The sequence below is a fragment of the Acomys minous genome, assembly GCF_964271855.1.
Source record: "Acomys minous genome assembly, chromosome: 9".
In the NCBI taxonomy this organism is placed as follows: Eukaryota; Metazoa; Chordata; class Mammalia; order Rodentia; family Muridae; genus Acomys; species Acomys minous.
This window is the reverse complement of record NC_140490.1, coordinates 97022851-97048950: the sequence shown is the minus strand read 5'-3', so window position 1 is coordinate 97048950 and position 26100 is coordinate 97022851. Positions and strand designations below refer to the sequence as shown.

The following is a 26100-nucleotide window of genomic DNA, read 5'->3' as shown; positions in this document are numbered from 1 at the left end:
TCTGCCGCTACATCGGTCATATTTTCCTCTTATGACTCTGTACAGCTCAGAGCATCCTTACTCTAAAGCTATCGCTTTCATTACTCATATGGTAGAGATTTAAAATTTCTTCATCAACTGGACCAGGTCTTTCCTGAAGACATGAAGCATCACTTTTCTTTAAGACGCTAGAGTAACTCTGGGCTGTGTGCATCGTTCAGTGGTAGAGAATTTGCCTAGTACGTGTCCTGAGGGGAATTTGTAGTATCACAAACAACGATTACACCAAAGAAATTAACTTGGGAGTAGAAGCACAGGCCCTGTGGTCGCAGCACTCAAAAGAGGTTGAGGCGGGCTGGAGAGATGGCTCAAAGGTTAAGAGCACTGGCTGCTCTTCCAAAGGACGTGAGTTCAATTCCCAGCAACCACATGGTGGCTCACAACCATTTATATGAGATCTAGTGCGCAGGTGTTATTTGCAGGCAGAACATTGTATACACAATAAATAAATAAATCTTTTTAAAAAGAGGCTAAGGCAAGAGGATGATGAGATCGAGGCCAGTCGGCTTTAAAACAAATTAGCCAAGACTTAGAGCAAATATTTGTAACCACAGTACTAGGACGTAGAGGCAAGAGGATTAGGAGTTCAAGGTCATCCTTGGCTATATAGCAACTTTTAATCCAACCTATGCTACAATTAAACCTTATTTTAAAAAGTCAAGCCAAAAAAAAAAGCAACACAAAAGACAAATAGAAGCTAGAAGACATACAATGATTATGAGACAATGATTATAAATCTCTAAAACTGGCTTTGAAACAAGCTCAAATTCTTAAAATTTATTTTATGTGTATGAGTGTTCTTTCTGCATGCATGTACACTGTATGCATGCCTAATGCCTGCAGAGGCTTAAACTTTACCCTTGAATTGTAGGTTAGTCACTTCAAGTTTGAAATGACCTCGTGGACCATCCGGCTCAGTCTCTGGTTCTGAAGATGGAGAAATGGGCACGTACAGATTGGCTCCACCGTGGCAGGGTGATGCACGCACAAGGAAGGCCCTTCCTGATCAGGCCAGGCCCGTCCACTCTCCTGAGGCTGCCCTCACCTGCCTCCAGCAGCACACGGCCACTTCCCCTAGTTCTAGTCTCATCTGCCCGAGGGAACTTTTAAAAAGGAGTTCCGGGGCTGGAGAGATGGCTCAGAGGTTAAGAGCACTGACTGCTCTTCCAGAGGTCCTGAGTTCAATTCCCAGCAACCACATGGTGCCTCGCAACCATCTATAATGTAATCTAATGCTCTCTTCTGACCTGCAGGTGTACATGTAGGCAGAGCATTGTAAACATAATAATAAATAAATAAATCTTAAAAAAAAAAAAAAAAAAGAGTTCCATGTAAGGGTTTTGTGCTCAGTGCATCTTTCCTTTCCAGCCGTAACTACGGAAACCTAATACAAAAGCTAAGAGTGCAAAGGTTACTTACCTTGGGTGTCTCGGTGATCTACAGAGTCTTCTAGGAGGTTCTTTAAATAATCTAGAAAAGAAACAAGTCAGAGTATTTACAACAATGCAGTGTGGATACTCCCTAACTCATCTTTTAAATTTAGTATTTCAGTTTTATTTTTAGCTCAACCATGGAAGAACAAAACCCTGAGATTAGGCATGTAGACTGGTTCTCAACTTTTCTAATACTGGAAACCCTTTAATATAGCGCTTCATGTTGTGGTGAGCTCAAATCGTGAATTATTTTCATTGCTACTTCATAACTCCAACTTTGCTACTGATTTGAATCATAATGCAAAGATCTGTGTTTCCTGATAGTCTCAGGAGACCCCTATGAAAGGGTTGCTCAACCACAAAGGGGTCGCGACCCACAGGTTGAGAACCACTGCTGTAAGCATTAAGCTAAGAAATCAGCAGAGTTTGGAACATATACCTGTAACTGCACCCCGAGAAGAAGCAGCAGGCAGGGGTATCTAATGTTTGAGGCTAGCACAACCTGAGCTACCCAGTGAAAGCTTACCAAGCAAAACAAACAAAAAACACGGGGGGGGGGGGGGGAGGGAGGGAGAGAGAGAGAGAAGGTGTAGTATCATATGACTAAGTCTCACAAGTCTTCATTCCTGGGCCAAAAATGCAATCCAGGTCGCCTGCTGTTTTCCTGAGTGTGGTTACTCTACCAACCATCAAATGCCTAAACCTCAAGGTCTAATACAAAAACCTCAAGGCATGAATACTCTGAAGGCTCGGGAGTCAGATTTTTCAACCCAAGAATCTCCCAATTACCAGAGTGCCAAAGTAACTCCCCGTGTGTTCTAAAGCAGCGCTTTGCAGATGCAGACATCTGGCCTCAGAGGACACATGCCAATGTCTGGAGATGCTTTCTGCTGTCTCAGCTAGGGAGAAGGAGTGCTACTGGCATCCGGGGGTTGGATTCATCCTTGATACAGTCTCAGGACAGACAACCCAAATCTCAGCATGGCAGAGGTCCAGAAACCCCAGGCTAGATGAAGATGGTTTGTGAACAGCAGAAACAACTTGGTGCACTGTGCCTTACAATTTGGGATAGTTCTATTTAACGAATCTTTAATATCAGAAAATGTCACTGGGACTCAGACAACACTTACTTCTCTATTGAGAAATGTTGCATGTCCTAGTTATCCATCCTATTTCTTTCTCTAGAACACACCATCCCCCATGGCATGGTCTGTTACTTACTTTTCTGACTTTCTAGCTGCTGTCTAACACAGGCTCCTTGTCCTAAAACAATATTTGCTTGGGCACAATTCAAACACTTCCCATGTACTTCCTGGCCCCATGCTGTCTGCCTCTAGCTGCTCTCTTCTGCATCCCTTCTTTTTTTGTTATAAAGATTTATTTATTCATTATGTACACAGTGCTCTGCCTGCATGTACACCTGCAAGCCAGAAGAGGGCATCATATCACATTATAGATGGTTGTGAGCCACCGTGGTGCTCTTAACCGCTGAGCCATCTCTCCAACCCCTTGAATCCCTTCTTCTTCTTCTTCTTCTTCTTCTTCTTCTTCTTCTTCTTCTTCTTCTTCTCTCTCTCTCTCTCTCTCTCTCTCTCTCTCTCTCTCTCTCTCTCTCTCTCTCTCTCTCTCTCTCTCTGTGTGTGTGTGTGTGCCTGTGCCTGTGCCTGTGCCTGTGTAATGCTGGAGATGGAACTCAGGGCCTCAGACATGGTCAATCACTGAACCACATCCCCGAACTTCAAGCAAATATGAAAACTTGGATGCTCACACTGGTTTTCCAAATGTAATGACAGATACACTCCAACTGTTGAAACTTCTCTGTCTCTGTGGTAATGACATAGGAGCCTGTGAGTCTGGATATACATATTATAACTATCCAGCATGGTAGTAAACCTGGTAAAGTGTTGTGTGTGACCATAGTAAGCTTCTTTGGGGTATGGCAAGGCTTCCATCTTGTCAGGGAGGCTCACTAGGAATTCAGATCTGAAGACAGCCCAAATGCACAGGGAGGATGGCAGGTCTCTGATGAAGTATGAAGAAAAAAAAAAAAAGAAATCACAAAATTGCTTAGCCTATTCTCAGACTTAAAAACAAAAACCAAAAAGCAGCCAATGCTTATTAAGCCAGGCGTGTTGGCTCATGCCTGCCACTCTAACTCAGGAGCCTGAAGTGAAAGGACCGCCAGGAATCTAAGGCTAGCCTAGACTACATGAGTTTCAGGCTAGCCTTGGCAACAAAGGGAGGCTCTGTCTCAATAAAACCAAACAGGCTAGTTGCAGCTGACTCTACTCAGAATGTGCTCCATATATAAGCCATGTTTGATGACTGTGTATTTAACAATCCTGTGGCTGAAAGTGCTTAGAACTGAGACCCTCTCGAGTGGTTCATGCCTGTCATCCAGGACAAGGGAGGTTGATGAATCCAAGGCTAGCCTCCAGTACAGTGATACGCTGTCTCGAAACAAACAAGCTTGTCCTTTATTTTTTAACACTTACTTATTTGTTACATTTGTGTTTGCCTGAGGCACTTGCCTGCCCTGATGTACTTATGCAGGTCAGATTAAAGGTCAATTCTCTCCTTCCGCCTTGAGGCTTGGGATTGAACTCAGGTCAGAAGGCATGACAATAAGCTCCTCACAGAGATCCCCCTGCCTCTGCCTCCCTGAGTGCTGGGATTAAAGGCCTGGGCAGCCACAGCAGGCTTTTGAGTCATCTTGCCAGCCCAAACTTCCCTTTTAACAGACATAAGGTCCAAGGAATTCTCCTTAAGCTTGAAGTTAGCTGAAGATGGGAAAGCAGGTTCACTTAAGTGCCAGATGCATGGCAAATTCCTCTTTTTATTTATTTATTTATTTATTTATTTATTCAGTTCTTGTTCATCTATACTGAAGTTTGTTTCTGCAAATGAAATTGTTTCTTTATCCCCAAAAAGCTTCCTGGGAGACATGCATATTAGGAAATCATGACCTCAGAACCATTTTCCAGATTTTGTTTGTTTGTTTGGCTGGTTGGTTGGTTGGTTTTGGTTTGGGCTAGTGTTCAAACTAGGCTGCTGGCCTGCCGACATGAGCTTTCAGGAACAGGGGTTGAATACAGTTGCTACCCAGAAAGTATACTAAGGGTGTTGCTACCATGAGCTATTTTTTTTTAAATTATTGACTTTTATTTTATGTGCATTGGTGTTTTGCCTGCATGTTTAGCTGTGTCAGGGTGTCAGAGTTGTGAGCTGCCATGTGTGTGTTGGGAACTGAACACAGGTCCTCTAGAAGAGCAGTTAGTGCTCTTAATTGCTGAGCCATCGCTACAACAAGCTTTGAATCGAGGCAGGAACGCAGACAAGTCAGCCTTCTGCCAATTTAAAACCTATGACACTGGGGCTGGAGTGATGGCTCAGAGGTTAAGAGCACTGCCTGCTCTTCCAAGGGTCCTGAGTTCAATTCCCAGCAAACACATGGTGGCTCAAGACCATCTATAATGAGATCTGGTGCCCTCTTCTGGCCTGCAGGCACACATGCAGACAGAATACTGTACACATAAATAAATAAATCTTAAAAAAAAAAAAAAAGAAAAGAAAAAAAAGAAAAAAAAAAGAAAAAGAAAAAGAAAAGAAAACTTAGGCTACTGGTCTCTACAATTCAGCTAGCCCACCCATCTGTCCGTGATTTCCTTCAAGAGTTGTATGAATCAGGCAGGCAGGCAGCGCCATGAGGACTGTGAGCAATGGATGTGAGTCAGACAGCACAGCTACCCAGGGACTGGCTGCAGCCAGGGTGAAACCAGGAAAGGAGACCAGACAGACAACCTGCACAGTCACGGGTATTAGTTACCACCTCCCATTCAGGGCCTGGCCCTGCAGAAACCGTCACAGGACTCAAGGGCCAGCAGTTGCTTCAGCTGCCAACTTAGACTTGTAGCATCATGAATTCCCTGCCCCTGTCCAAACCAATTAAGTATAGTTTAAAGAGCTGTTTAAAAAAAAAAGAAAGAAAGAAACTGTCTCAAACTCCAATGAGACTATTGTTTTTTGTTTAGTTTTGAATCAGAACTAGGAAAGACAAAAACCAGGATTGGTGGCGCACACCTGTGTGACCTCAGCACTTGCGAGGTAGACATCTTAAATTAGAGACAGAGACAGTATGAAAGGGGGAAAGGGGGGGGAGAGAAAGGAGGGGGGAGGGAGAGAGAGACAGAAAGAGACAGAGAGACAAAGACAGACAGACACAGAGACAATGAATGAGAATCAAATTACTGGTATATGGACATCACAAAATGTACTCTTGGACCACCAGGTGGCACCATTGATTAATTAACTCCGGAGCATCCTGTCCCTTAACATTAGTAATGCAAAACCAAGTGAAACATGTCATGTGTACTCCCTTAGGGATACACAAGTTACCTTTCTACTCACATATGGCCAAAGAGAAAGGATGAGGGCCCTAAAACACTGCCTCTTCTTCTAGTCCCACACTGTCTACATCAGAGCTGCTAGTAAGCTTCACCATGGCCAATCATAATCAACCAACATCTACCTAAAAGTACAAACTGTTCACAGATTCATTTCATTTCAGTTGCTGGAGGGAGCCTAGAACTTTCTGCCTTCAAACACAGATCATCCTGAAAGCAGGTGGTGGCAGAATACAGGAAACAAACTGTGGAGTATTGTTCCAGAGTAAAATGTCCCAAAGCGGAGGACGAGGCTTGCCGTCTTTCTTCCGGTTCCTTCTTTCCTTTAGCAGCACAGGCAGAATTGTGGGCTCCCGAGAAAGGTTATCAACTTAGGCAAAGTGCTTGTTTTGCAAAGTCTCCAAGTCAGAAACAAGCAGCTTAAAATTACCCTGGCTCTCCAAAGATCATGTCCTTTGAAACACGAAACAAATGTCTACATGTCAAGTTACAAGACTGACTTCTTCAAGGCAGCTTGGGAGAGAGTCCCAGAGCTCTTTCTATGGCATCAGAGGCCGAAATTCTTACTCCCCTGGAAATCCAAATATGACTGTTTTGCTAAAGGAACACAGCAAAGAAGGGACTCCTAAGGACACTCTGCTATGTGGGTGGATGAGCGTCTTGCTCAGCCATCATCCTCCTGCAGCAGATGGGAACTAATAGAGATCCCCAACAGAACAATGTGCAGAGAGGGAGAGACCTTTGGTACTCAATCCTAAATGGGATGCCTCCATCACATCCCTCCGTTCAGGGCTCAGGGCTCAGGGAAATCTGCCAAGAGGAGGAAGGATTGTTAAGAGCCAGTGAAGATGGAAGACACCAAGGGAAAAAAAACGGCCTTCTAGGCACAACAGGACAGAAGCATAATATGAACCAGGAGACTGTGGCAGCATGAATAAAGCTTGCATGGGTCTGCCTCTGGTAGGGTCCTGGTGCTGAGAGGGGAAGTGGGCACAAGCTCCCATCCCTGACTCCAATCTACAACCACTCACAAAGGAAAAAAAATTACAAACCACACTTTAAAAAAAAAACTTACAGATCTTTTGCTTATATATCATGATTTCTAATTTTGAGTTTTTATGGAACAGGGTATATGTCTGACTATATGTTTTTCATGTTTTTTTCATTCTTTTTTCTATTTGTTTTGTCTTTATTCTAGTTTGGTTGGTTGGTTTTTCAAGCCAGGGTTTCTCTGTGTAACAGCTCTGGCTGTCCTGGAATTCACTCTGTAGACCAGGCTGGCCTCGAACTCACAGAGATCTGCCTGCCTCTGCCTCGAAAGCGCTGGGATTAAAGCTGTGTGCCACCACTGCCTGGCTAGTTTGTTAGTTTTTATGTGCCTATTTGTTTTCTACAGAGAGAAAGAAGGCAGGGAGTTGGATAGGTAAGGAAGTGGATAGAATCTGGGAGGAGATCAAGGAGGAAAAAGCTGATCAGAATATATTGTATAATTAAAAAAAAAAAAAGAAGAAATTCTTACTCCCCTGGTTAGTGATGTCTAGCCAGGGAACAATCTTGCAACTTCTTTTTTCAATGTATTTTTACTTATTTTTATTTAATCCATTAATTTTTATGGTGTTGGAGATCAAACCCAGGCTTTGCATGGGTCAAGCAAGCATTCTACCACTGAGGGCCACCAGTCCCTTCAGCACTTCTGAATATGTTAAAGAATTAGGCTGGCTACACATTGTGGTATATGCCAGCAATCCCAGCTATTCGGGAAACTGAAGCAAAAGGATTAGAAGATTGAGGGGAAATAGCAAGACTGTCCCAGGGAACAACTAAATTAGAACAAAACCCAACCAAACAACAAAAAACTATAAAATATCGTGAAACCTACTTTAATTATAAGGTACATTATGAGAAATTTGGTAAATTAAATAATGATGAAGGAAATTCAACCCTTGAGCATGTCTCTAAAATAATGCATACAGTATTTCTCTCTCTTTTTTTTTTAATGTTTTTTCTTTTAAATATTTATTTATTATTATGTATACAGTGCTCTGCCTACATGTACACCTGCAGGCCAGAAGAGGGTGTCAGATCACATTATAGAAGGTTGTGAGGCACGATGTGGTTTCTGGGAATTGAACTCAGGACTTCTGAAAGAGCAGTCAGTGCTCTTAACCTCTGAGCCATCTCTCCAGCCCCCAGTATTTCTCTTTGAAACAGGTCTTCATACAGCCTAAACGGGCCTAGAACTCCTGATCAATATTGCCTCCACGGTTATAGGCATGCACCTATGTGCCACAAAGCCTGATTTTGTTTTTTCAAAAAGACAGTGTCTTGCTATGTAGCACAGGCTGGCCTCAAGCTTTCCATCCTCCTGCCTCAGCTTCCTGAGTGCTTGGGGTTGCAGGTATGTGTTACCACTACCAGTACTGAGTACAAATCTGGTTTCCTTCTGGCTTTATAGATGCTTGATGTGTCTTAGCAATATGAAGGATTTCCTCCTCTATTTTATTGCCTGACAGTAGTCTTAAATCTGTTGTCCAGGCATAGCAGATGTTAGAAACAGCATCTTATCGTACTCCTGGAAATTAACAGAGTTGGATAAATGGTGTGATCGTTTTAAGTAACATAGATCATTATTTTGATAACTTGTCTTTTTTTCATACTGCAAACTACTTTTGTATTACTATGAACAAATGTTTTAAAAGTATAATTTTAAAAGGCATTGTCAAAAGGGTGGCCTCAGACTCAATTGACCTTGAACCTTTGACCCTCCTGCTACCACCTCCCGGGCGCTAGTATTACAAGAAAGTACACATACTTCTCTTACGAGGCACCCAGCAACTCAGGACCTCTGTCCGCATCAGTTGCATATCTATGCAGTCCACTCCACACTGCAGAACAGAACAAGGTCCTGCTCCCTAACAACCACCAAACACAGACGGTTTCTATTCAAATGTATTCCCAGTTACACTGGGCATATGGGTCAGAGACATACTCAGCCTGAACTACTTCTGTGAATAGGTGAGAAGGAAAACTGTGTCCTCTGACTGACCTCAAGGGAGAATCCCCTATGTACATAGCTGGGTGTGCACGTGGCAAGATCAGCTGCATGCTGCGAAGGGCTGTGCACAGTAGAAAGAGTGGTTATTTAGCTGAAATCAGTGAGAACAGGGAACCACCCAAACTATATCCCTTAGTAACCAGCACCCCCTTCCTTTGGATCTCATAAAAGTCCCAGTCAATAACCGAGGAACCCTTGAGTATTCATGTGGCCTGATATCACTCGACAGTGTACTCCGATCAGCTCTATCACTGTGCTAATGAATGAAGTGTCCTTGCTACTTTGAAATCTGTGGGCACTTATTTCAATCCTTTCACATGATGCCAAGAACCTGGACACACTGGCCTCAGACACCAGCCACGGGTAACATCATTACTAATAAAAAGCACTGTGACTCCTGGCTCGAATTCTTCCATTTTTCAAATACCAGTTCAATTCTAGTCCTTGAATACGTGGCTTAGACCTGCCTTTATAAACATGGCATTTGTATAAGCTAGAAAAGGGACCTTTATGTTTTTCCCCCCTCCAGACTCATGGCTTCGAATGCAAGAAACAGCATTCTGTGAGAAAAGACTCCCTTCTCGGCTGATTGGGAGATGGGCTGGACTTGGACATCAGTTGATCATCTTAATGCAGGGCAGAACCAAGAAAAAAAACTTGTCTATCTACCCAAGATTTTGATGATGTTGGTCCTGAAAAGGTAGCTTCAAAGGACTCATGAACCCCAAGTCCATGCTGTGACAAGCTTTAGAGGTACATCTTAGAGCAGGTAGACCCAGCCTCAGGGCCCTCTCACGTGGGTGAGGCGTGTCTAGAATGCCCTCAAGAGGAGTCAATCACAAACGGAAGCCTCTCAAGGGATTATTCTGGGTTTTCTAGGACTCCTTTTCTTGGTGGCTGGACGATCAAGGCTGCTAGTCGATCAGATGACAACCTCAAGTACACAGGAAGAGCCTTGGCACACTAAGCCACTCTGAAGTATAAAGAAACTCTTGCCTGTGTTTGTCCCCCCTACTCTATCAACAGAGCACAGTTAGGCTTTGGGAGACAAGAGTACTCTGCAACAGGCAAGTGGAGGACAAAGCAAAGCTGAGCACCAGAGGGAGTTCACAGTTAGCTGTATTTTTGTGTTTTTTTCCAACAGTCCCTGTGAGGCCGTAATTCTGACAAAAACTGTGAGAGAAACTCTAGCAACAAATCCTGCTCACTAAATCACTGCCAAAACAAGTCCCAGAAACAGAGGCATTTGGCTACTTGCAGGGAATCTAGGTCAAGCTTGCAGTAAGGACTGAAGAAAGAATAGCTTTGTAGAAGTCCCTGCTGATAATATCCAGGGTATCTGCAACCCTGGATGGACAAAATACAAGCACATAAACATAAAGAGACAGACAGCCTTGATTTTCACTAACCTTTACTGTTTTGTTTTGTTTTTCTATGAAACAGGGTCTTGCTGAGTAGCGTTGGCTATCCTGGAACTTGCAATGTAGACCAGGCTGGCCTCAAACTCACAAAGATCCACTTGCTTCTGTGCCACCACACCTAGCCCCATTTTCATCAACCTTAAAATGAAGTAAGAGTTTCTGTCTACCGGTACTGGTAGCAAATCCCAGAAGTACTAACAACCTTTGTGACTCTATCACCATGGAAATAAGATATATTTTATGACAAATTATAGTTGAGGCAAACAGTGGAAAATATTGAATACTCACAATAGCATTATCTCTGAGTCAGGGTACTTATCCAATATCCCATCAGATCTTAATTAACTCAGGACTAAGAGAGCACATTTGGCTAGGCGAGGTAGCACAGACTATAATTCCAGCATCTGGGAGGTGGAAACATGAAGATGGGGTGTTCAAGGTCATCCTTGGCTAGATAATAAATTTGAGGTCACCTGGGCTACACAACATCAGGTCTCAAAACAACAACAAAACCAGAATAGGTCTGAGTATATAATTCAGGTGCAAGAGTATTTGCCTAGCAAGCACAAAGCCCTGAGTGTGATCCCCAGTAGTTCACAGTGATGCGTGACTGTAATCCTGGCAAGAGGAGCAAAGCTCCAAGGCCACCCTTGCCTTCCTAAGGAGCTGAAGGCCAGCACGGGCTACATGAGACTGCCTCAAAAACAAATACACAGAAAGAACAAGAAGATAGGATGTGCATAGGTCTGCTTTTAAGTCCTGAGGTCTTTCCAAAGTATTTAAATATTTCTACAGATATAATTTATTTAATAGAATCTATTAAAATGGTTTCCTCAGACTATAATTAAAAAGGAATTGCAATAGGACAGGATCTGGGCTAGTTAACATAAATTCTGGACGGCACTATCTCCTATCTCCCCATAGAGAGAAATGCCTCTATCTAGCCTTTAGGTTTGTGAGAAAGTAAATTCCTTGTCTGTCATCTAAGATATGGTCATCAAGACCCTTTTTAAAATCAAATTCTGACCTGTAGAAAGTGTTGAAATCGCCTGTTTGATTTTCGTTCTGAGACAGGGTCTTACTATGCAACCCTGGCTGGCCTGGGACTAGCTATGTAGATAAGCTGACTGACTGTGCCTCAAGTGCTGTGACTAAAGGTATGGGCCACTACACCAAAATAAAGTGATTTTGGATGTACACAATCAGCTCTGGTTTCAAAATAAAATACTTGTTTTTTGTTTGTTTTTTTGAGAATGGGTTTCTCTGTGTAGCCTTGGCTGTCCTGGACTCGCTTTGTAAAGCAGGCGGGCCTCAAACTCACAGCGCTCCACCTGCCTTTGCCTCCCAAGTGCTGAGAATACAGTCGTGTGCCACCTTGCCCGGCAATAAAATACTTGCTAATAGGGGTTTTCAATAAGGATTTTTAATGTGTAAGCTACTAATTTACTTTTCAAAATCTGTAGATTAGCCTGGTTTTCACTCAGAGTCACAGCGTGTAGTCTTGGATTTCTAAAACCTACAGGGAGTTAATGTCATCTTAGACAAAGACAAAGACTATAGGAAAAAGTAATAAAATGTATTAGTAAATCAACTTTAATATAACAGATATTTTGAACAAGATCAAAGAAAGTACAATGACTCAAAGTTTAAAGGACTATTGTTTCCATAACTGTGGAAGTGGAAAGGATTTTCAGAAGCATTTTAAAATATATTTTTCAATATACTTTCTCCTCAGTGAGCCTGCTTAATTCAACTTCCTTCAATATCAATGTAATAATGTTCTACCAAAAGAAAATGCTTTTACTGAGAAAAATTCAAATATATATGTAGAGATTAAAAAAAAAAGCTGAAAAGGTCTATGAGTCATTCCCAAACAATAGAAGATGAAAAAGGATCTGGCTTTTTATATTACTTACATATTTCTATATGCATAAAAGAGCCCTTAGAAGGAAAATTATAAAAATAACAAGGGGCAAGATCCATACAAATTTCAGAGAGCGAAGAAGAGCTCAGTGGGAACCGGGGTAGCTGGACACAGCCTCAAAGCACTGCGTGACCTGTGGGGCTAGGGCCATTTCCGCGCTGCCGGCCAGCTCCGGCTGTCCAGGTCAGGCCCGGCCCCTGTGAGCACTTGCTGAGTGAGTGATGAATGCATGGAGAGTTCAGCCTGGAAGGGTGTGCTTCAGCAGGCAGCGGGAAGCCTCCCACAACTACAGCAAAGGAGAGTAAGACTGGAGAAAGCTGGCCTCACTGGCCTCTATACTGCAGCTAAGTGTGCTCCCGGCTTTTCTAGCAAGTACAGCGAGGGCTGGGGAGAAAGGTGGGTGACTGAATACTGGTAAAGCATGCCTGAGGCCCTAGGATCAATCTGTAGTACAAAAGTAAGTAAACAAATTAAATAACAATAACAGATCACCAAAACCTGCAAGCAGAACCAAAGTACTCCTTTGGTAGGGAATGAAACAACGATTCGCTGGGTTACACAGCACGTGATGATAAGTGGTGTGGCCAGTAGGAAGACATTTCTGCAGTGGGTGGGGAAAGCCCTGACCCAGCAGGAACAGATCCAGAGGGACAGGAAAACCTGGAGATCCTAGCAGGGAGTAACCAGGAAGAGGAGTTTGGTCCTTCCGTAAGGGCCTGCGTCATGGGTGCTTGTTCTCGATGCCAAATGCTATATAGTGATGTATCCATTCGGCACACATCATGATGCTACTGCAAGAGATTCTGAAATTCATAAAAAGGAACAACTGCTCGTTTCCTAGGCCTATCAGTCAAGTATGATACGGGTCAAGACCTCTGAGACCCAGACAGCTTCTTTCTTGAAGAGATGAGAAACAGGCAACAGACTGCTGACGACTCGGTAGCAGTGTCTGCTTGCTTCCTGCCTATGTGTCAGAATTCCTATTAGTTCCAACGCAAGAGGATCTGAGCGCCCCGCACACTCGGGATAGGGCCGGACTGTAACACATTAGCCGTGACCAGGCAGCACAAAAGGAACACTTAAAAAGCATTCAGGATCCATTTGGTAAACCGCTCACTGTCTTTTCTTGAACATTTTACTATACAACTGTATGCATCCTCTTAGATCTAATTTTGAGTTGATATTTTAAAAACTACTACCAAGAATTAATCTAATTAATTAATTAAATTAATGTGTGCGTTTGTTTTAGTGGTGCTGGGGGATGCAAGTGGTGGCCATGTGCTCCACGCCATGTGCTCCACGCCATGTGCTCCACGCCATGTGCTCCTCTACAAGGAATCCCACAGAGGATTTAGTTGGAGTTTTTTTTTACTACAATGAAGGGAGAGAGAACTTTAGCAGAAACTATAGTTCTCCCATGGGGAAAAGCACTGAAGAGAGAGAGAGAGAGAGAAAAAAAAAGATGGCTAACCAGTAGCAAAGACCACTGCCTCTGGGGATTTCCACTCACCTTTCTCTAAAAGAAATGTCCTGTGTTATGGGTCCTCATCTATCTATGCGTTTCTCAGACTCCCTCTGCCAAGAAAGGAAGCACACACGTCTGCTTACACAGAGTCAGGCAGGAATCTTCCTCGCGCTGCCAAATACATAGATACTAATGGACATCAGGAGTTCGGTTCAAACAAAGGCTTACTCTTTCTTTTAGCTACTGGACTGTTTGTGCATTTGAAATTACAAGGTTGTTAGGAGGATTGCGTAATTTGAACTTGCTTTCCCAAACGTGGGGGCCCAGTTAGTCATTTAAGCAGATGTAGACTTAAGACTAAACATCCAGACTGGATGGTGTTCTTATTGAGGACCCAGGTTCAATCCCCAGCTCCCATACGGTGGTCCACAACTGTCTCAAACTCCAGTTCCTTGGCATCTGACACCATTTTCTGACCTTGGTGAGCACCAAGCATGCATGTAGTATATATACATATATGCAAGAAGATTCCTACAAGTTCCAGGCAGCTTAGGCTATATAATGTGTTCTAGGCCAGCCTAGGCTCTTATGTGGAGTATGTCTATGAATTTTAAAAACATACCCTAATGAAAATGCCTCCAAGAGATTAGTGTAGAGGAAAATGTCTATAATTCTAGCACTCGTTAGTGTGAACCAGCAGGGTTACAGTGAGGCTGAAGCCAATTTGGGCTACCTAGCATGTAAAGCCAGTCAGGACTACACAGCAAGACACTGCCTCCAACAGCATTAAAATAAAAATTTAAGAACCCACAAACCCCCTCGAAAGAAAAGAAGGAAGGAAGAAGAAGGGAAGGGAAGGGAAGGGAAAGGGGAAGGAAGGAAGGAAGGAAGAAGGAAGGAAGGATAAACATCCAACAAAGGGCTAATATCCAAAATACATAAAGAACTCAAGAAATTAAAAGCCATCAAAGCAAATAATCCAATTTAAAAAATGGGATACAGAGCTAAACAGAGGACTCTCAACATAGGAATCCCGAATGCCTGAGAAACGCTTAAAGAAATCAACATCCCTAGTCATCAGGGAAAGGTAAATCAAAACGACTCTAAGATTCCATCTGCACCTGTCTGATGGCTAAGATCAAGAACTCAAGTGACAGCACATGCTGGCGAGGATGTGGAGAAAGGGGAACACTCCTCCATTGCTGGTGGGAGTGCAAACTTGTACAACCACTCTGGAAATCAATCTGGCACTTTCTCAGAAAATTGGAACTAGTGCTACCTCAAGACCCAGCTATACCACTCCTGGGCATGTACCTGGACATATAGCCCGAATCCGGAAACAACCTAGAAGTCCCTCAACCGAAGAAATGATAAAGAAACTGTGGTGCATTTACACAATGGAATATTATACAGCTATCAAAAACAAGGAAATCTTGAAATTTGTAGGCAAATACATAGAACTACAAAAGATCATCCTGAGTGAGGTAACCCAGAGCCAGAAAGACACACATGGTATACAGATGTCCTCTGAGAGACTCCACCCAGCGAGGGATTAGGACAGATACTGGGACTCGCAGCAGGAGTCTGGGCGAAGGATTGAGAGCTGTAGTGGAAGGGCCTGGAGGGGTCGGGAGCTCCACAAGGAGACCATCAAGCCTGGTGGATCTGGACCCACGGGGGCTGCACAAACTGACGCATCAGCCAAGGACACTGCAAGCAGAGAAACTAGACGCCCTGTTCAGATGTAGCCGATGGACAGCTCATTCTCCATGGGGGGTGGGGGGGATGCCGCTGACATGAACTTGGTGGGGTGGGCTTGTGGGCACACAGAAGGGGGTCCAGGCTATCCTGATGAGACCTGATAGGCTGAGGTCAGAAGGTGAAGTCAGAGGTCTAGGGGAGGGGAACAGGGCAGAGGAGGGAGGGAGGGTGGGATTGGGAAGATAAGAGCAAGGGGATAACAATTGGGTTGTAATATGAATAAATCATAACAAAAGAAAGAAAAGAAGGAAGGAAGGAAGGAAGGAAGGAAGGAAGGAAGGAAGAAAGAAAGAAAAAAAGAAAGAAAGAAAGAAAGAAAGAAAGGACAGACATACATATGGTTGAAGTCTGATGCCTCCAGATAGCCCTTTGTGCTGGGTCTATGATGGTAGACTCCCTTTCTCAGCGGGATTCCCACTCAACCTGATCCGGTAACCCCAGATTTTGTAAGGAATGTCATATAGCCCTCAAGGAAGATAACGGGCCAAACACTTCCTGATAAAGGATTTGTTCAGCAAGCACAGGGAATTCCTGGAAGTACCCCACGCTGTTGAGGAGAGTCTAGCCTCCAGCAAATGATCATACTTACAAGTTATTCCCTCGAGGATAGGATAATTAAGTACTGTGCTTTCCTTCTTGTAATAGGACCCTGTTCTACTGCATGTAGATTAAGCATCCTGGTCCCCGTAGCCCTATCAAATTAGACACATTCACAAGCCCCTCCCCACGGCCCAAGGTTTATAAATAAAGGCTGGCTGGCTGGCTTGCTTGCTTTCCACTCTCCTACCATGACCATCTGAGACTCCCTTTATTCCACGGAAGAATTGATGCTGAACATTGGAGGTAAGGCGGTCAAGACAGCTATGGCTGAGCTGCCTTGGCAGCTGCTCCACCACTGCTAGCTCCATGCTGACCCCTGGCAAAGCACTGCTAGGCCAGTGTCTCCCCGGACCTGCCTGCCAGCAGGTTTCAGACTTCTGCCTACTTCCTCTGCTGTGCTCAGCACAGCAGGAAGGAAGGACTGTAACGATTCTGGTATCATCACTGGTTTGTGGCCCTCCCAAGCCTCCACTATCTTCTGATACCAGCAATCTCATTCTAAAAGAGCTAAACTGTAACACTCTAGTGGAAACTCATTTTCCGCCTCCCCTGGTAAGACCAGGAACCTGGCCTGGTGCTCAGGCCTCGGGCCTCACCCTGAGCGCTCTAAAGTGCCTCTGAGAGGGAAATGGGACCTTGAGACCTTTGACCTGGAGGTCTGTGCACTCTTGTCTGGAGGCAAGCAGTGATGGACCAGCTTGCTGGATGTGGAACCCAGGCTGCCCTCTGGATGCTGAACCACACAGACAGACTTAAAAGTCCAATCTTACATGATGTTGGTATTAAAAAACAACAAATCTGTTTGCTTTGATTATACACACATGCCCCAGTTTGCTGGAGATTAAACCCACAGATTCAGGCACCCTGGGCAAGCACTCTACCAACTCAGCTGGACCCGTAGGCCCAATTTCTTTTTCTTTCTTTCTCTCTTTCTTTCTATCTATCTATCTATCTATCTACCTACCTACCTACCTATTTATTTTTGTTTTTATTTTTAGACAAGTTTCTCTGTGTAGCCCTAGCTGTCCTGGACTCACTTTGTAGGCTAGACTGGCCTCAAACTCACAGAGATCCACCTGCCTCTGCCTCCCAAGTGTTGGGATTACAGGCATGTACCACCACCATGCCCAGCTCAAATATTTTCTTAAAAACAGACTTTAAAGCCAGGCATGGTGGTGCACACCTTTAATCCCAGCACTTGGGAAGCAGAGGCAGGTGAATCACTGTGAGTTCAAGGCCAGCCTGGTCTACAAAGTGAGTCCAGGACAGCCAAGGCTACACAGAGAAACTCTGACTCGAAAAAGAAAAAAGAAAAAGAAAACAGAAAAAAACCCCACAGATTTTAATTAATGAAAAAAAGAGGCCATGAATTTGGGATAGAACAAAGACGGTCTAGAGGGAGGAAAGAGAAGGGGAAAATGATGCAGTTATAATCTCAAAAATAAATGAAATAATTAAAAACAAAAACCCACGTTTTTAAAAGCCAGGTATGAGCACTGATAAAAGCACTTGCTGCCCAGCCTGGTGAGCTCAATTCAATCCACACAACCCACATGATAAAGAGGAAATGGACTCTTGTAAGTTGTCCTCTGACCTTCACATGTGTTATGGCACACATGTATACACATCTCACACAACAAACAAGTAAGTAAATGGAACAAAAAGAAATGTAAAAGCCAGGCATGGTGGTGCACACCTATCATCCCAGCATTCACGAGGCCAACAGCAGTGTAAGTAGCCTGAGGCAAGCACTGTTGCCTCCACAATGAAACTTTGTCTTAAAAAGAAAAAGAAGACATGTATACAGTTTTTAAAACTTGGTTTTTTTCTCTCTTCTCCACCAAAAACAACTTAGCATGCAATCTAAATTAAACACAGGCAGTGTTTTACTATGTAGACCAGCCACAGCAGGGGAGGGGGTGGGGAGGGGATCTTTTACACGTCATTTTCACTAAACGATCTTTGCTTCTCACGCCTGATGCCATGGTTGTCTCTGGCCTCTAAAACAACGCACTCACTCTACGACTGTGGAAACAGCCATTCAGCAGCTGCTTACGGCAAAGCTGGAGATGTATCTGGCAAAAACAGTCAGTACTTCCTCTCATCCTGTGAATTAATAATCTCGGCCAACAGCAGAGGGAAGCAAGCGCAGATGGCCAGGATATCCTCAAGTTATTTGCTCTGCTTTGTGTCATTCGAGAGAGAGAGAACTTAGAAACTCAACTGAGGCTCTTGACACACCTCGGCTGGCAGGTCACAGGGCATTAGAAAAGGCCCTCCCATCCACTCTTGTCACTGCCAAGCAGGGAAAGCCTGAAGCCTCTGCCTCAAGGGAAATGGGCAAATGCTGCTCTTCCAGGGCTCATATCCTCCTCTATCAACCTTGGTTTAAGAGAACCTGACTAAAGAGACAGCACGCACATCATGGTTTAGTTTTTTTTTCCCCTCCAGAAACAACAGTCATAGCATAGCCAAGTATTTCAAATTCTATTTACACAAAACCATACGGACATACGGACATACTATTGAGCTGTGGTGACATTTCAGTGTTTTAATCCACTTTGATACAAAGTATTATGAAATTATATATAAGACACACACACACACACACACACACACACACATATATACCTGCCCCCCCATACACATCAGCAAATCTCAGTAGACACAACAGTGCATGGCAAAAATATGATGTGTATTAGCTTTTGTTATAACATCAAACCATTTAAATCTTCATAAGCCTGTTATCTCATCAATGAAAAAAAAATATCACGTAAACTTGTTGCTATGGTAAGTTTTAAAGAGCCAGGGAACTAAAGTACCCACGTATGTGTGCTTTCATCTAAGTCACACCTCAGCTCCTCTTGTAAACTAGCCAGGGAAGTCTAACAACCTACAAATGATGGCCAGAATACTCAAGTAATAATAGTAAGCGTACTGTTATTATTGCTAAGAATGGCAAAATTATTAGAATATACAAAGTCCAAAGAATTATTCTAGGATCATGCACATAATTTGGTTCTTTAATCAATCCTTATAACAACAGAGGAAATTAATTAGGGTCACCAGGACAGTGCTGTGCAAACAGAAGGGAGTGACTACAGAGCCCCCTGAGTGGTTAAGAAAATACTTCCCTGGGATTAACAATACTGTTCAGGTAAAAGGACGAAGACGAGGATTGATATGGTGAAGGAGTGAATGCTCTGAGGTGAGAGCAGACACTGGTGTTCAAAGCACTGAAAGGGGTTCAGTCCCAGCGATGCACTACACAGACCTGGGCAGTGGTCTGAGTAGTAATGTCCCCATAGACTCATGTGTTTGAGTGCTTGGCCACAGGGACTGGCACTACCAGGAGGTGTAGCCCTGTTGGAGTAGGCACAGAACTCTCAGCTCCTTCTGCAGCGTCATGTCGGCCTATGCACCTCTATGTTTCCTGTCATGATGAGAACAGACTAAACCTCTGAAACTATAAGCCAGGCCCAATCAAATGCTTTCCTTCATAGGAGTCGCCTTAATCATGGTGTCGTCACAGCAGTGAAAGCCTAAGGAGGACAGCCTGCTTAGGAAAGGCAGTGCTCAGGGAGGGCACTGAGGGCGACCCGGCTGCCAGCTCTGGAGCCCCCACCTGTCAGTAGCAGCCTGTACTGCGGGATCCTCTGCACTGGCTTCAGCAGGTAATGCTTCAGGGCCAGGTTGGCACAGCGAGGGCTCATCTGAAGGGGGAGAAAAGCATTCAAAGTAAACTTGGGAAGAGGATGGAGAGAGACGCTCCCTTCTGTGAGACGCAGTGGCCACACAGCAAGGGAGACCGACTAGAGCTATCAAACCCACCTCAGGTCTCTGAGCTGCTGCTCCTGAGAGCACTGGTTCGCAGCCCTCCCAACAGAGTGTGGGGCCTACAACTGCATTCCCTGCTGGGGAGGTCCCAGCTTCCACATCTGCCAACACAGTCCTAACTACAAGCCCCAAGGAAACAAGGAAGGAAAACCTGGCCTCTAAAAGAAGGAAGCAGATCTATCTAAAACTATTGGGGTTAGATTTGAGCAATAAGCAGAGCCCCGTGGTCAGTATACTTACAGTAACAACAGGGTGCTGGGGACAGGTGCAGAAATTAAAGGAAAGAGGCGCCCTGCTAAGGGCCCCTTCTCTTACAAGAATGAAGGATGTAAAACCCTTTTTGAACGAGACAGCCATGTCGGTGTGTGTACCCCTGACTGCATGGTGCTTTCTTTGGGATGTGTGTGCATGTGTGTTGGGACTAGAACCCAGGACGCTGCACACGTGCTGCCCTGAGGCATACTATGCTGAGGCATGCCATGCTGAGGCATGCCATGCTGAGGCATACCATGAGCCTTGGAAGATCCTGACCTGGCCATAAAGCCATGGGATTCTCCTTTAAACTTTCTTTTCTTTGTATGTAGAATGGTTACCTCAGTCTACTCCTGAGCCAACCGTCCAAGGCCAATGTGGTAGGGTCAAAATGAGTGTGTGTGTATGTGTGGCATTGCTTTTTGAGATGGATCTCTCTATGTGGCTCAGGTTGGCCCTGAACTCTCTCTATGCTCTTGTCTCAACTTTCTGGGTGTTAGGATTATAGGATGTGCCCCAAGATACCCAGTACCGCCTCTTTTTTTTTTTTTTTGTGAGAGCATGAAAACAGAAAAGACTACAAATTATTCTTACAGTACAATTATTTGTCTCTTTTAGAAATCACTATAAAGTAGAAATCAGCAATACTATAATATTTTTAAAGCTTTTCATTTCTTATTTTGTATGGCTAGAATTTATTGACCATTTTAGTTTCAAAACAAAGAAATCAACACTACAATATACCAATCCAAATGGGTAAAGTAAAATTAACCTGAGTGTTAAAAAAAAGTGTGATCCAAGTGCTCAGAAGGCTGAGGCAGGTGGACCAGAGTTCAAGGACAGCCCTGACTGCACTACAAATTTGAGACAAGTCTGGGTTACAAAGTACAATATCATTTTATCCCAATCAAATCAAGTTTGCATCTCTAACTTTCCAAACTTTCAGTCAAAACACAGATCTTTAGCTGACACATAAAGCAAAGATAAAAGCTTTTATCTTTGATGCTAAAGTTGAATTTATTTACTTATATAACAAAAATTATGTCCCTTTCCATTATTATATGTGAAGCTGTCAGAAAAATGGAAAAAAATATTAGGTTGAAAGTAAGAAATGTTCCCTTCATATTCAAATTCATCAAGGCAGAATGGGGGTGACCAGGGTGGAGGAGAAGGACAAGTTAATGTTTCATGGCCACAGAATCTCAATTTTGCAGGACTAAGTACATTTTAGAAGGATGGTTGCACAGCATTGCTTACATACTTCATATTACGGAATTGTATACACAACAGTACAGAACTGCTGAGCTCCTAAGTCTATAGTGTATGCCTTTTAGCACAGGCTTAAAAAAGTAAGATTAATTAATTTGTTTATTCATTAGTTTAGTGCTGTGTGTGTGTGTGTGTGTGTGTGTGTGTGTGTGTGTGTGCACATGCGTGTAGGTACTAGGTGCACACATGCTACAGCCTGTGTGTTGAGGTCAGAGGACCACTTTCAGGTGTCACTTCCCTCATCGCACACGTGAACTCAGACGTCCAGGCTTGGCAGAAGGTGCCTTTGCCCTCCCAGCCATCCTGTTAGCCCTTGTTTTGTTTTTGAGACAGCGATCACACAGTCCATCCTGGCCTGGAATTCACTACCCAGCTGAGTATGACCCTGAATTCTTTAGTTTTCTGCCTCGGCTTCCCAAGTGCCGGGAGCACACAGGCACGAGCCACACAGGCGGCTGGTGAGACCTGAAAGCCAGGCCTCTGAGGCCAGCTGGGCTACACAGTGAAACCTTGTTTCAAACAGATCAACTAGCTAACTGACTCTCACCAAAATACTGTTTACCCAACTAAAACAGTAAAATGTGCAGTGGATCTTCAGAATTGAACTTTGGGCTGTTTGAGTTTTCACTGCTTTATTTGTTCAATTCCTTCTATGACTGAGAAGAAATTATTATTAATACTTTTTGTTTTTCTTTTTCTTTCTCTCTCCTTTTTTTTTATTTGTTTGTTTTATTTTTCAATACAGGGTTTCTCTGTATAGCCCTGGCTGTCCTGGAACTCACTCTGTAGCCCAGGCTGGCCTTAAACTCAGAGACCTACCTGTCTCTACTTCCCAAGTGCTAGAATTAAAGGCATGTGACACCACCACTCAGCGAAGAGATTGCATGTTAATACACTTTTACTCCAAAGTTTTGTTTTCAATGACTATAAAAAGAGTAAGACAAGAAGACAAATATAAGACAAAAAGTTCAGTGTTACATGGTAGCAAATACCTCGAATTCTCTAACAACCGCAGCGAACCCTGGATTTTTCTTGCACTGCTCATCCAGCAAAGCTATGTTCTTATCAAACTCCTTGATGTACGTGGAATACATTTTTAAATACGGCCCCTTCTTAACAAAGATATCAGCAATTCTTTGTTGTTCAGTCCTAGGGACAGAGGATACATAAAAACATGAAAACAGTCATAAATGTGTCCAAGGCACAGCTAAGTCAGCAGCTGATCTATTTTCCCCTCTCTTCTTCAAAACATATCCTGAGATGCCTGCTCCTCATTCATCTTTGTCCCAGCCGTGAGCACAGTTTGTCTGGCTCTGCCGGCTCTTACTGTCCTCGCTTCTCCCCTTCTTGTCCTCTCTGTTATAGTCGTCAGGACAGTAAGAGTCTTAAAAATGCACACCCTAGTATGTGATCTCCAATGATGCCTTCTTTATATATACGTGTGTGTGTGTGTGTGTGTGTGTGTGTTGAGATGATCTCACTAAGCTACCCAGGCTGGCCTTGAACTCGTGCTCCTCCTGCTTCTGCCTCTCTCCTGTTGTGATTACAGCTGAGAGCCGTGACACCCAGTTCCGCAAGGTCCTTCTACTGCGCTTAAAGTATAAATAAACTCGAGGGGCACAAGGGCTGCTGCACCTTCCTGTCTGTCTGACTCAGGTCAGGGTTCTCCTCCCTTTTCCTGTTCTGCAGAGCTTCTTCGTGCCCTTTGAGTAGACAGAGTCCACCCTTGCTGTAGCTGTTTACTAATGGTTCCACATGCCTGGAAGGAAATACGGAGGCCTGGACTTTCCCCAACCCCACATGCCCAGGTCGGTTTACATGTTCCACCTTTTTGGGGGAGGGGGGCCTGGACACCTTCCATGTGCTAGGCAAGCGCTCTACTGATGACTGTGTTCCTAGTCCAATAGAATAGGTTCTAGTCTAAGAGAACCGCTTTTAGCCATCTTAACCCCCACTAAGTACCCCAGCATTTTACCAGTCTCTGCAAAGCACAATCTTTTCCTTGTCTATTCACCTTGTCTTTCTCCCCACTAAACTATTTTATGAAAGTTAGACCCTTGTACTATATGACATCGTTGTCATATGTAAGCTACCAACTAGCACAGAAGGTGGTCAAACCTTGGAAAGAAAATACTTGCTAGGCATGGCGGCTCCCTCCTGTAATCCTAGTACTCTGAAGGGTGAGACAGAAGGAACACCACGAGGCCAACATCAGCCTGTACTATACAGTAGATCCTAAGCCATGCAGCTCGGGGATAGGGTTAGGGTTCCTCATGGCTCTACTCCCAAAAAAGTGACCTGCCAGCAGCAGTGGGTAGATCAGGGGTCACCAGTGGCCTCCAATCAGGCCCTTCCTTATGGTGCAGACCATGATCTAGGGCCTAGAGATCAATGTGAAGAGTCACTCCTGGCTAAGCATGTCCTTCAGGACAGCAGAACAGAAGTGTCACACAGGGGTAGGGCACACAGGGCCAGGGCTTTCTAGGCCAACAAGGTGGGCTCTGCTTCCATGTTTTCCTGGCAAAGAGATATTGTACACCAGCTCAACCAACCCAAGGTCACCAAGAAATGGCCCTAACCCAGTTTCAAACTTCTGTTTTATAGATAAAGACTGCTCCCTCTCTACCTGGTCTGGAATGAAAACATGAATTAAAAATACTGTAATTCCCTTAACAGTGTGAGCACTTAAATTAGTCTAAGACAAACAAACATGCACATTTCTATCTACATACAGAGTACTGGGTGCTAACTGCTCTAACACAGATGAGAATCGGTTCTCTCCTTTTACTGTGCTGGTTCTGAGGAGCAAGCTCAGATCACCACTTTTGGTGGCAAGCACCTTTCTTTACTGGGCCACCCTGCCAGGCTGTCTCTTAACCTTTTCTTTTGAGACAGAGACTCATTAAGTTGCCCCTACAACTTAATGAACTTCTGGTCCTCTCAAATCAGTTTCCAGTTATCTGGACCTGCAAACCAGCTCCACCAGGCCCAGTGGAAAGATTATTTTCATAGAAAATACCTTATCCAAACACTTCAACTATTTTGTTAGCAATAAGTGAAACATTTTCCATAATTGAAGAGCTCTTGCTTTCATTAATTTAGCCTGGTTCTTAGGAATGTTGAATTTTCTAACGCAGACCATCTACAGATCCCAAACTTGAGGAAGCCTTTAGTATAAGCAAAACATATTTAAGCCTCTTTATATTACTTATATAAATATGCCTAAAGTTAGGTTTTCAAGCCAATTCAGAGTGTTATTAATATATAAAGTTCTAAAAGGAACAAAAGATAGACTATGTACAGGAATTGTTTTGGTAATGGCACTCTAAAAAATGACAGTCTGGACTGCACCAGGAAGTGAAACTCTGCCTCAACAAGCAAAAAGAAAAACAAAACAAAAAGGGGGAAAAAATAGAAAAGGAAATAGCTAAATTGGCTGAGCTTGGGTTTGAGCAAGCATTACTGAAGAGCTTTTTAAATGACATGTATTTCCAGTGTGCCAAGGTAAGGCTATCCAAAATCTACAGGTAACTGCCCAAATCTTCAACGTCCTGAAGTATCTCTGGATAAGGGACACCACCCTCGTGCCCACCCCCCTACCCCTGTACTATCCCTGTGGCTTCATTTAAGCCGTATCCTCTGAGGAAGCCTGAAATGGCCCCTTGTTTTACCAGCTCAGCATTCTTTCCTCCAGCTCCTTCAGGAGATCGCGGTTGAGCTCATACAGCTGAGGCAGGTAGTACAAGATCTGGTTAAGGATCCGCTCCTCAATCACGGGCTTCCCAAGCTGCCTGGACGCACGTGCTACAGCACCCCGGAAATCCTATTACAGTCAGGAGGACGAAAATCACCATACATGCACGTAACTTGATCAAATTTACTTTTTGCCTAGTCTTCCTCTTCCTATGAAGCCCTGAAACCACAAGACAGTCTTATCTTTAAGTTATACAAAGAAGTAGGTAAAAATTGTTTTGCAGCTCTAGGAATTAAAGTCACTCTAGGAATTAGTGCCATCATATAAACACAACCCCTCTATTTTGTTACATGGGGTGATAATGCTCCCTCCTGAGGCATAAAATAACAAAATACTGGTGATAGGTAAGGTAAAGCACTGAGCTGTCAGTCAGGGGAGTCCAACACAGGGTTGTGACGACCCTTACTTGTCTCCCACAACTTGAAGTTAAGACCCTACTGCTGAAGATGCCATGCACTTTGGACACAGAAATTGGAGAAATCAAGAATGCAATAGTGAAGGAAAAAAAAAGAAAGAAAGAAAGAAAGAAAAGAATGCAGTACTGCCACCTTCACCTTGGGGGTAAATAACAACTGTCTAATTAGACTTAAGGCCTGCTCAATATGAGGAAATGTGTACCTGGTACTGTGTAAACCTAGCCTGTGGCTGGAGAGGCCATAGACCCTAGAGAAGAACCTACTACTGCCATTTTTCTAAACTGTGATGGTTATTTTTGCTTGTCAACTTGACTACACATGGAATTAACTAATATCCAAAAATGGAGTGCATACCACTAAGGGACTTTGTTTACTTTTAAGTATCAATGTCCACCACTAATCTGGATCTCGAGGTGGGAAGACACACCCTTACTCTGGGCCTCACCGTCTGCTGGAAGCCTGTAGAAGGAC

At 43.8% G+C, this 26100-nt stretch overlaps 1 protein-coding gene across 1 annotated transcript in view; it reads right to left on the bottom strand.

Annotated features, from left to right (window-relative positions):
- The window catches only part of FGD6 (FYVE, RhoGEF and PH domain containing 6), a 116479-nt gene that overhangs the window by 27109 nt on the left and 63270 nt on the right, over positions 1-26100 (bottom strand). The window contains exons 6-9 of the mRNA XM_084794390.1: positions 25131-25282; positions 22452-22608; positions 19727-19814; positions 1459-1509 (exon numbers count right to left, since the gene is read on the bottom strand). Coding sequence (XP_084650516.1) covers positions 1459-1509; positions 19727-19814; positions 22452-22608; positions 25131-25282 — 448 coding nt within the window. The remainder of the gene's footprint in view (positions 1-1458; positions 1510-19726; positions 19815-22451; positions 22609-25130; positions 25283-26100) is intronic.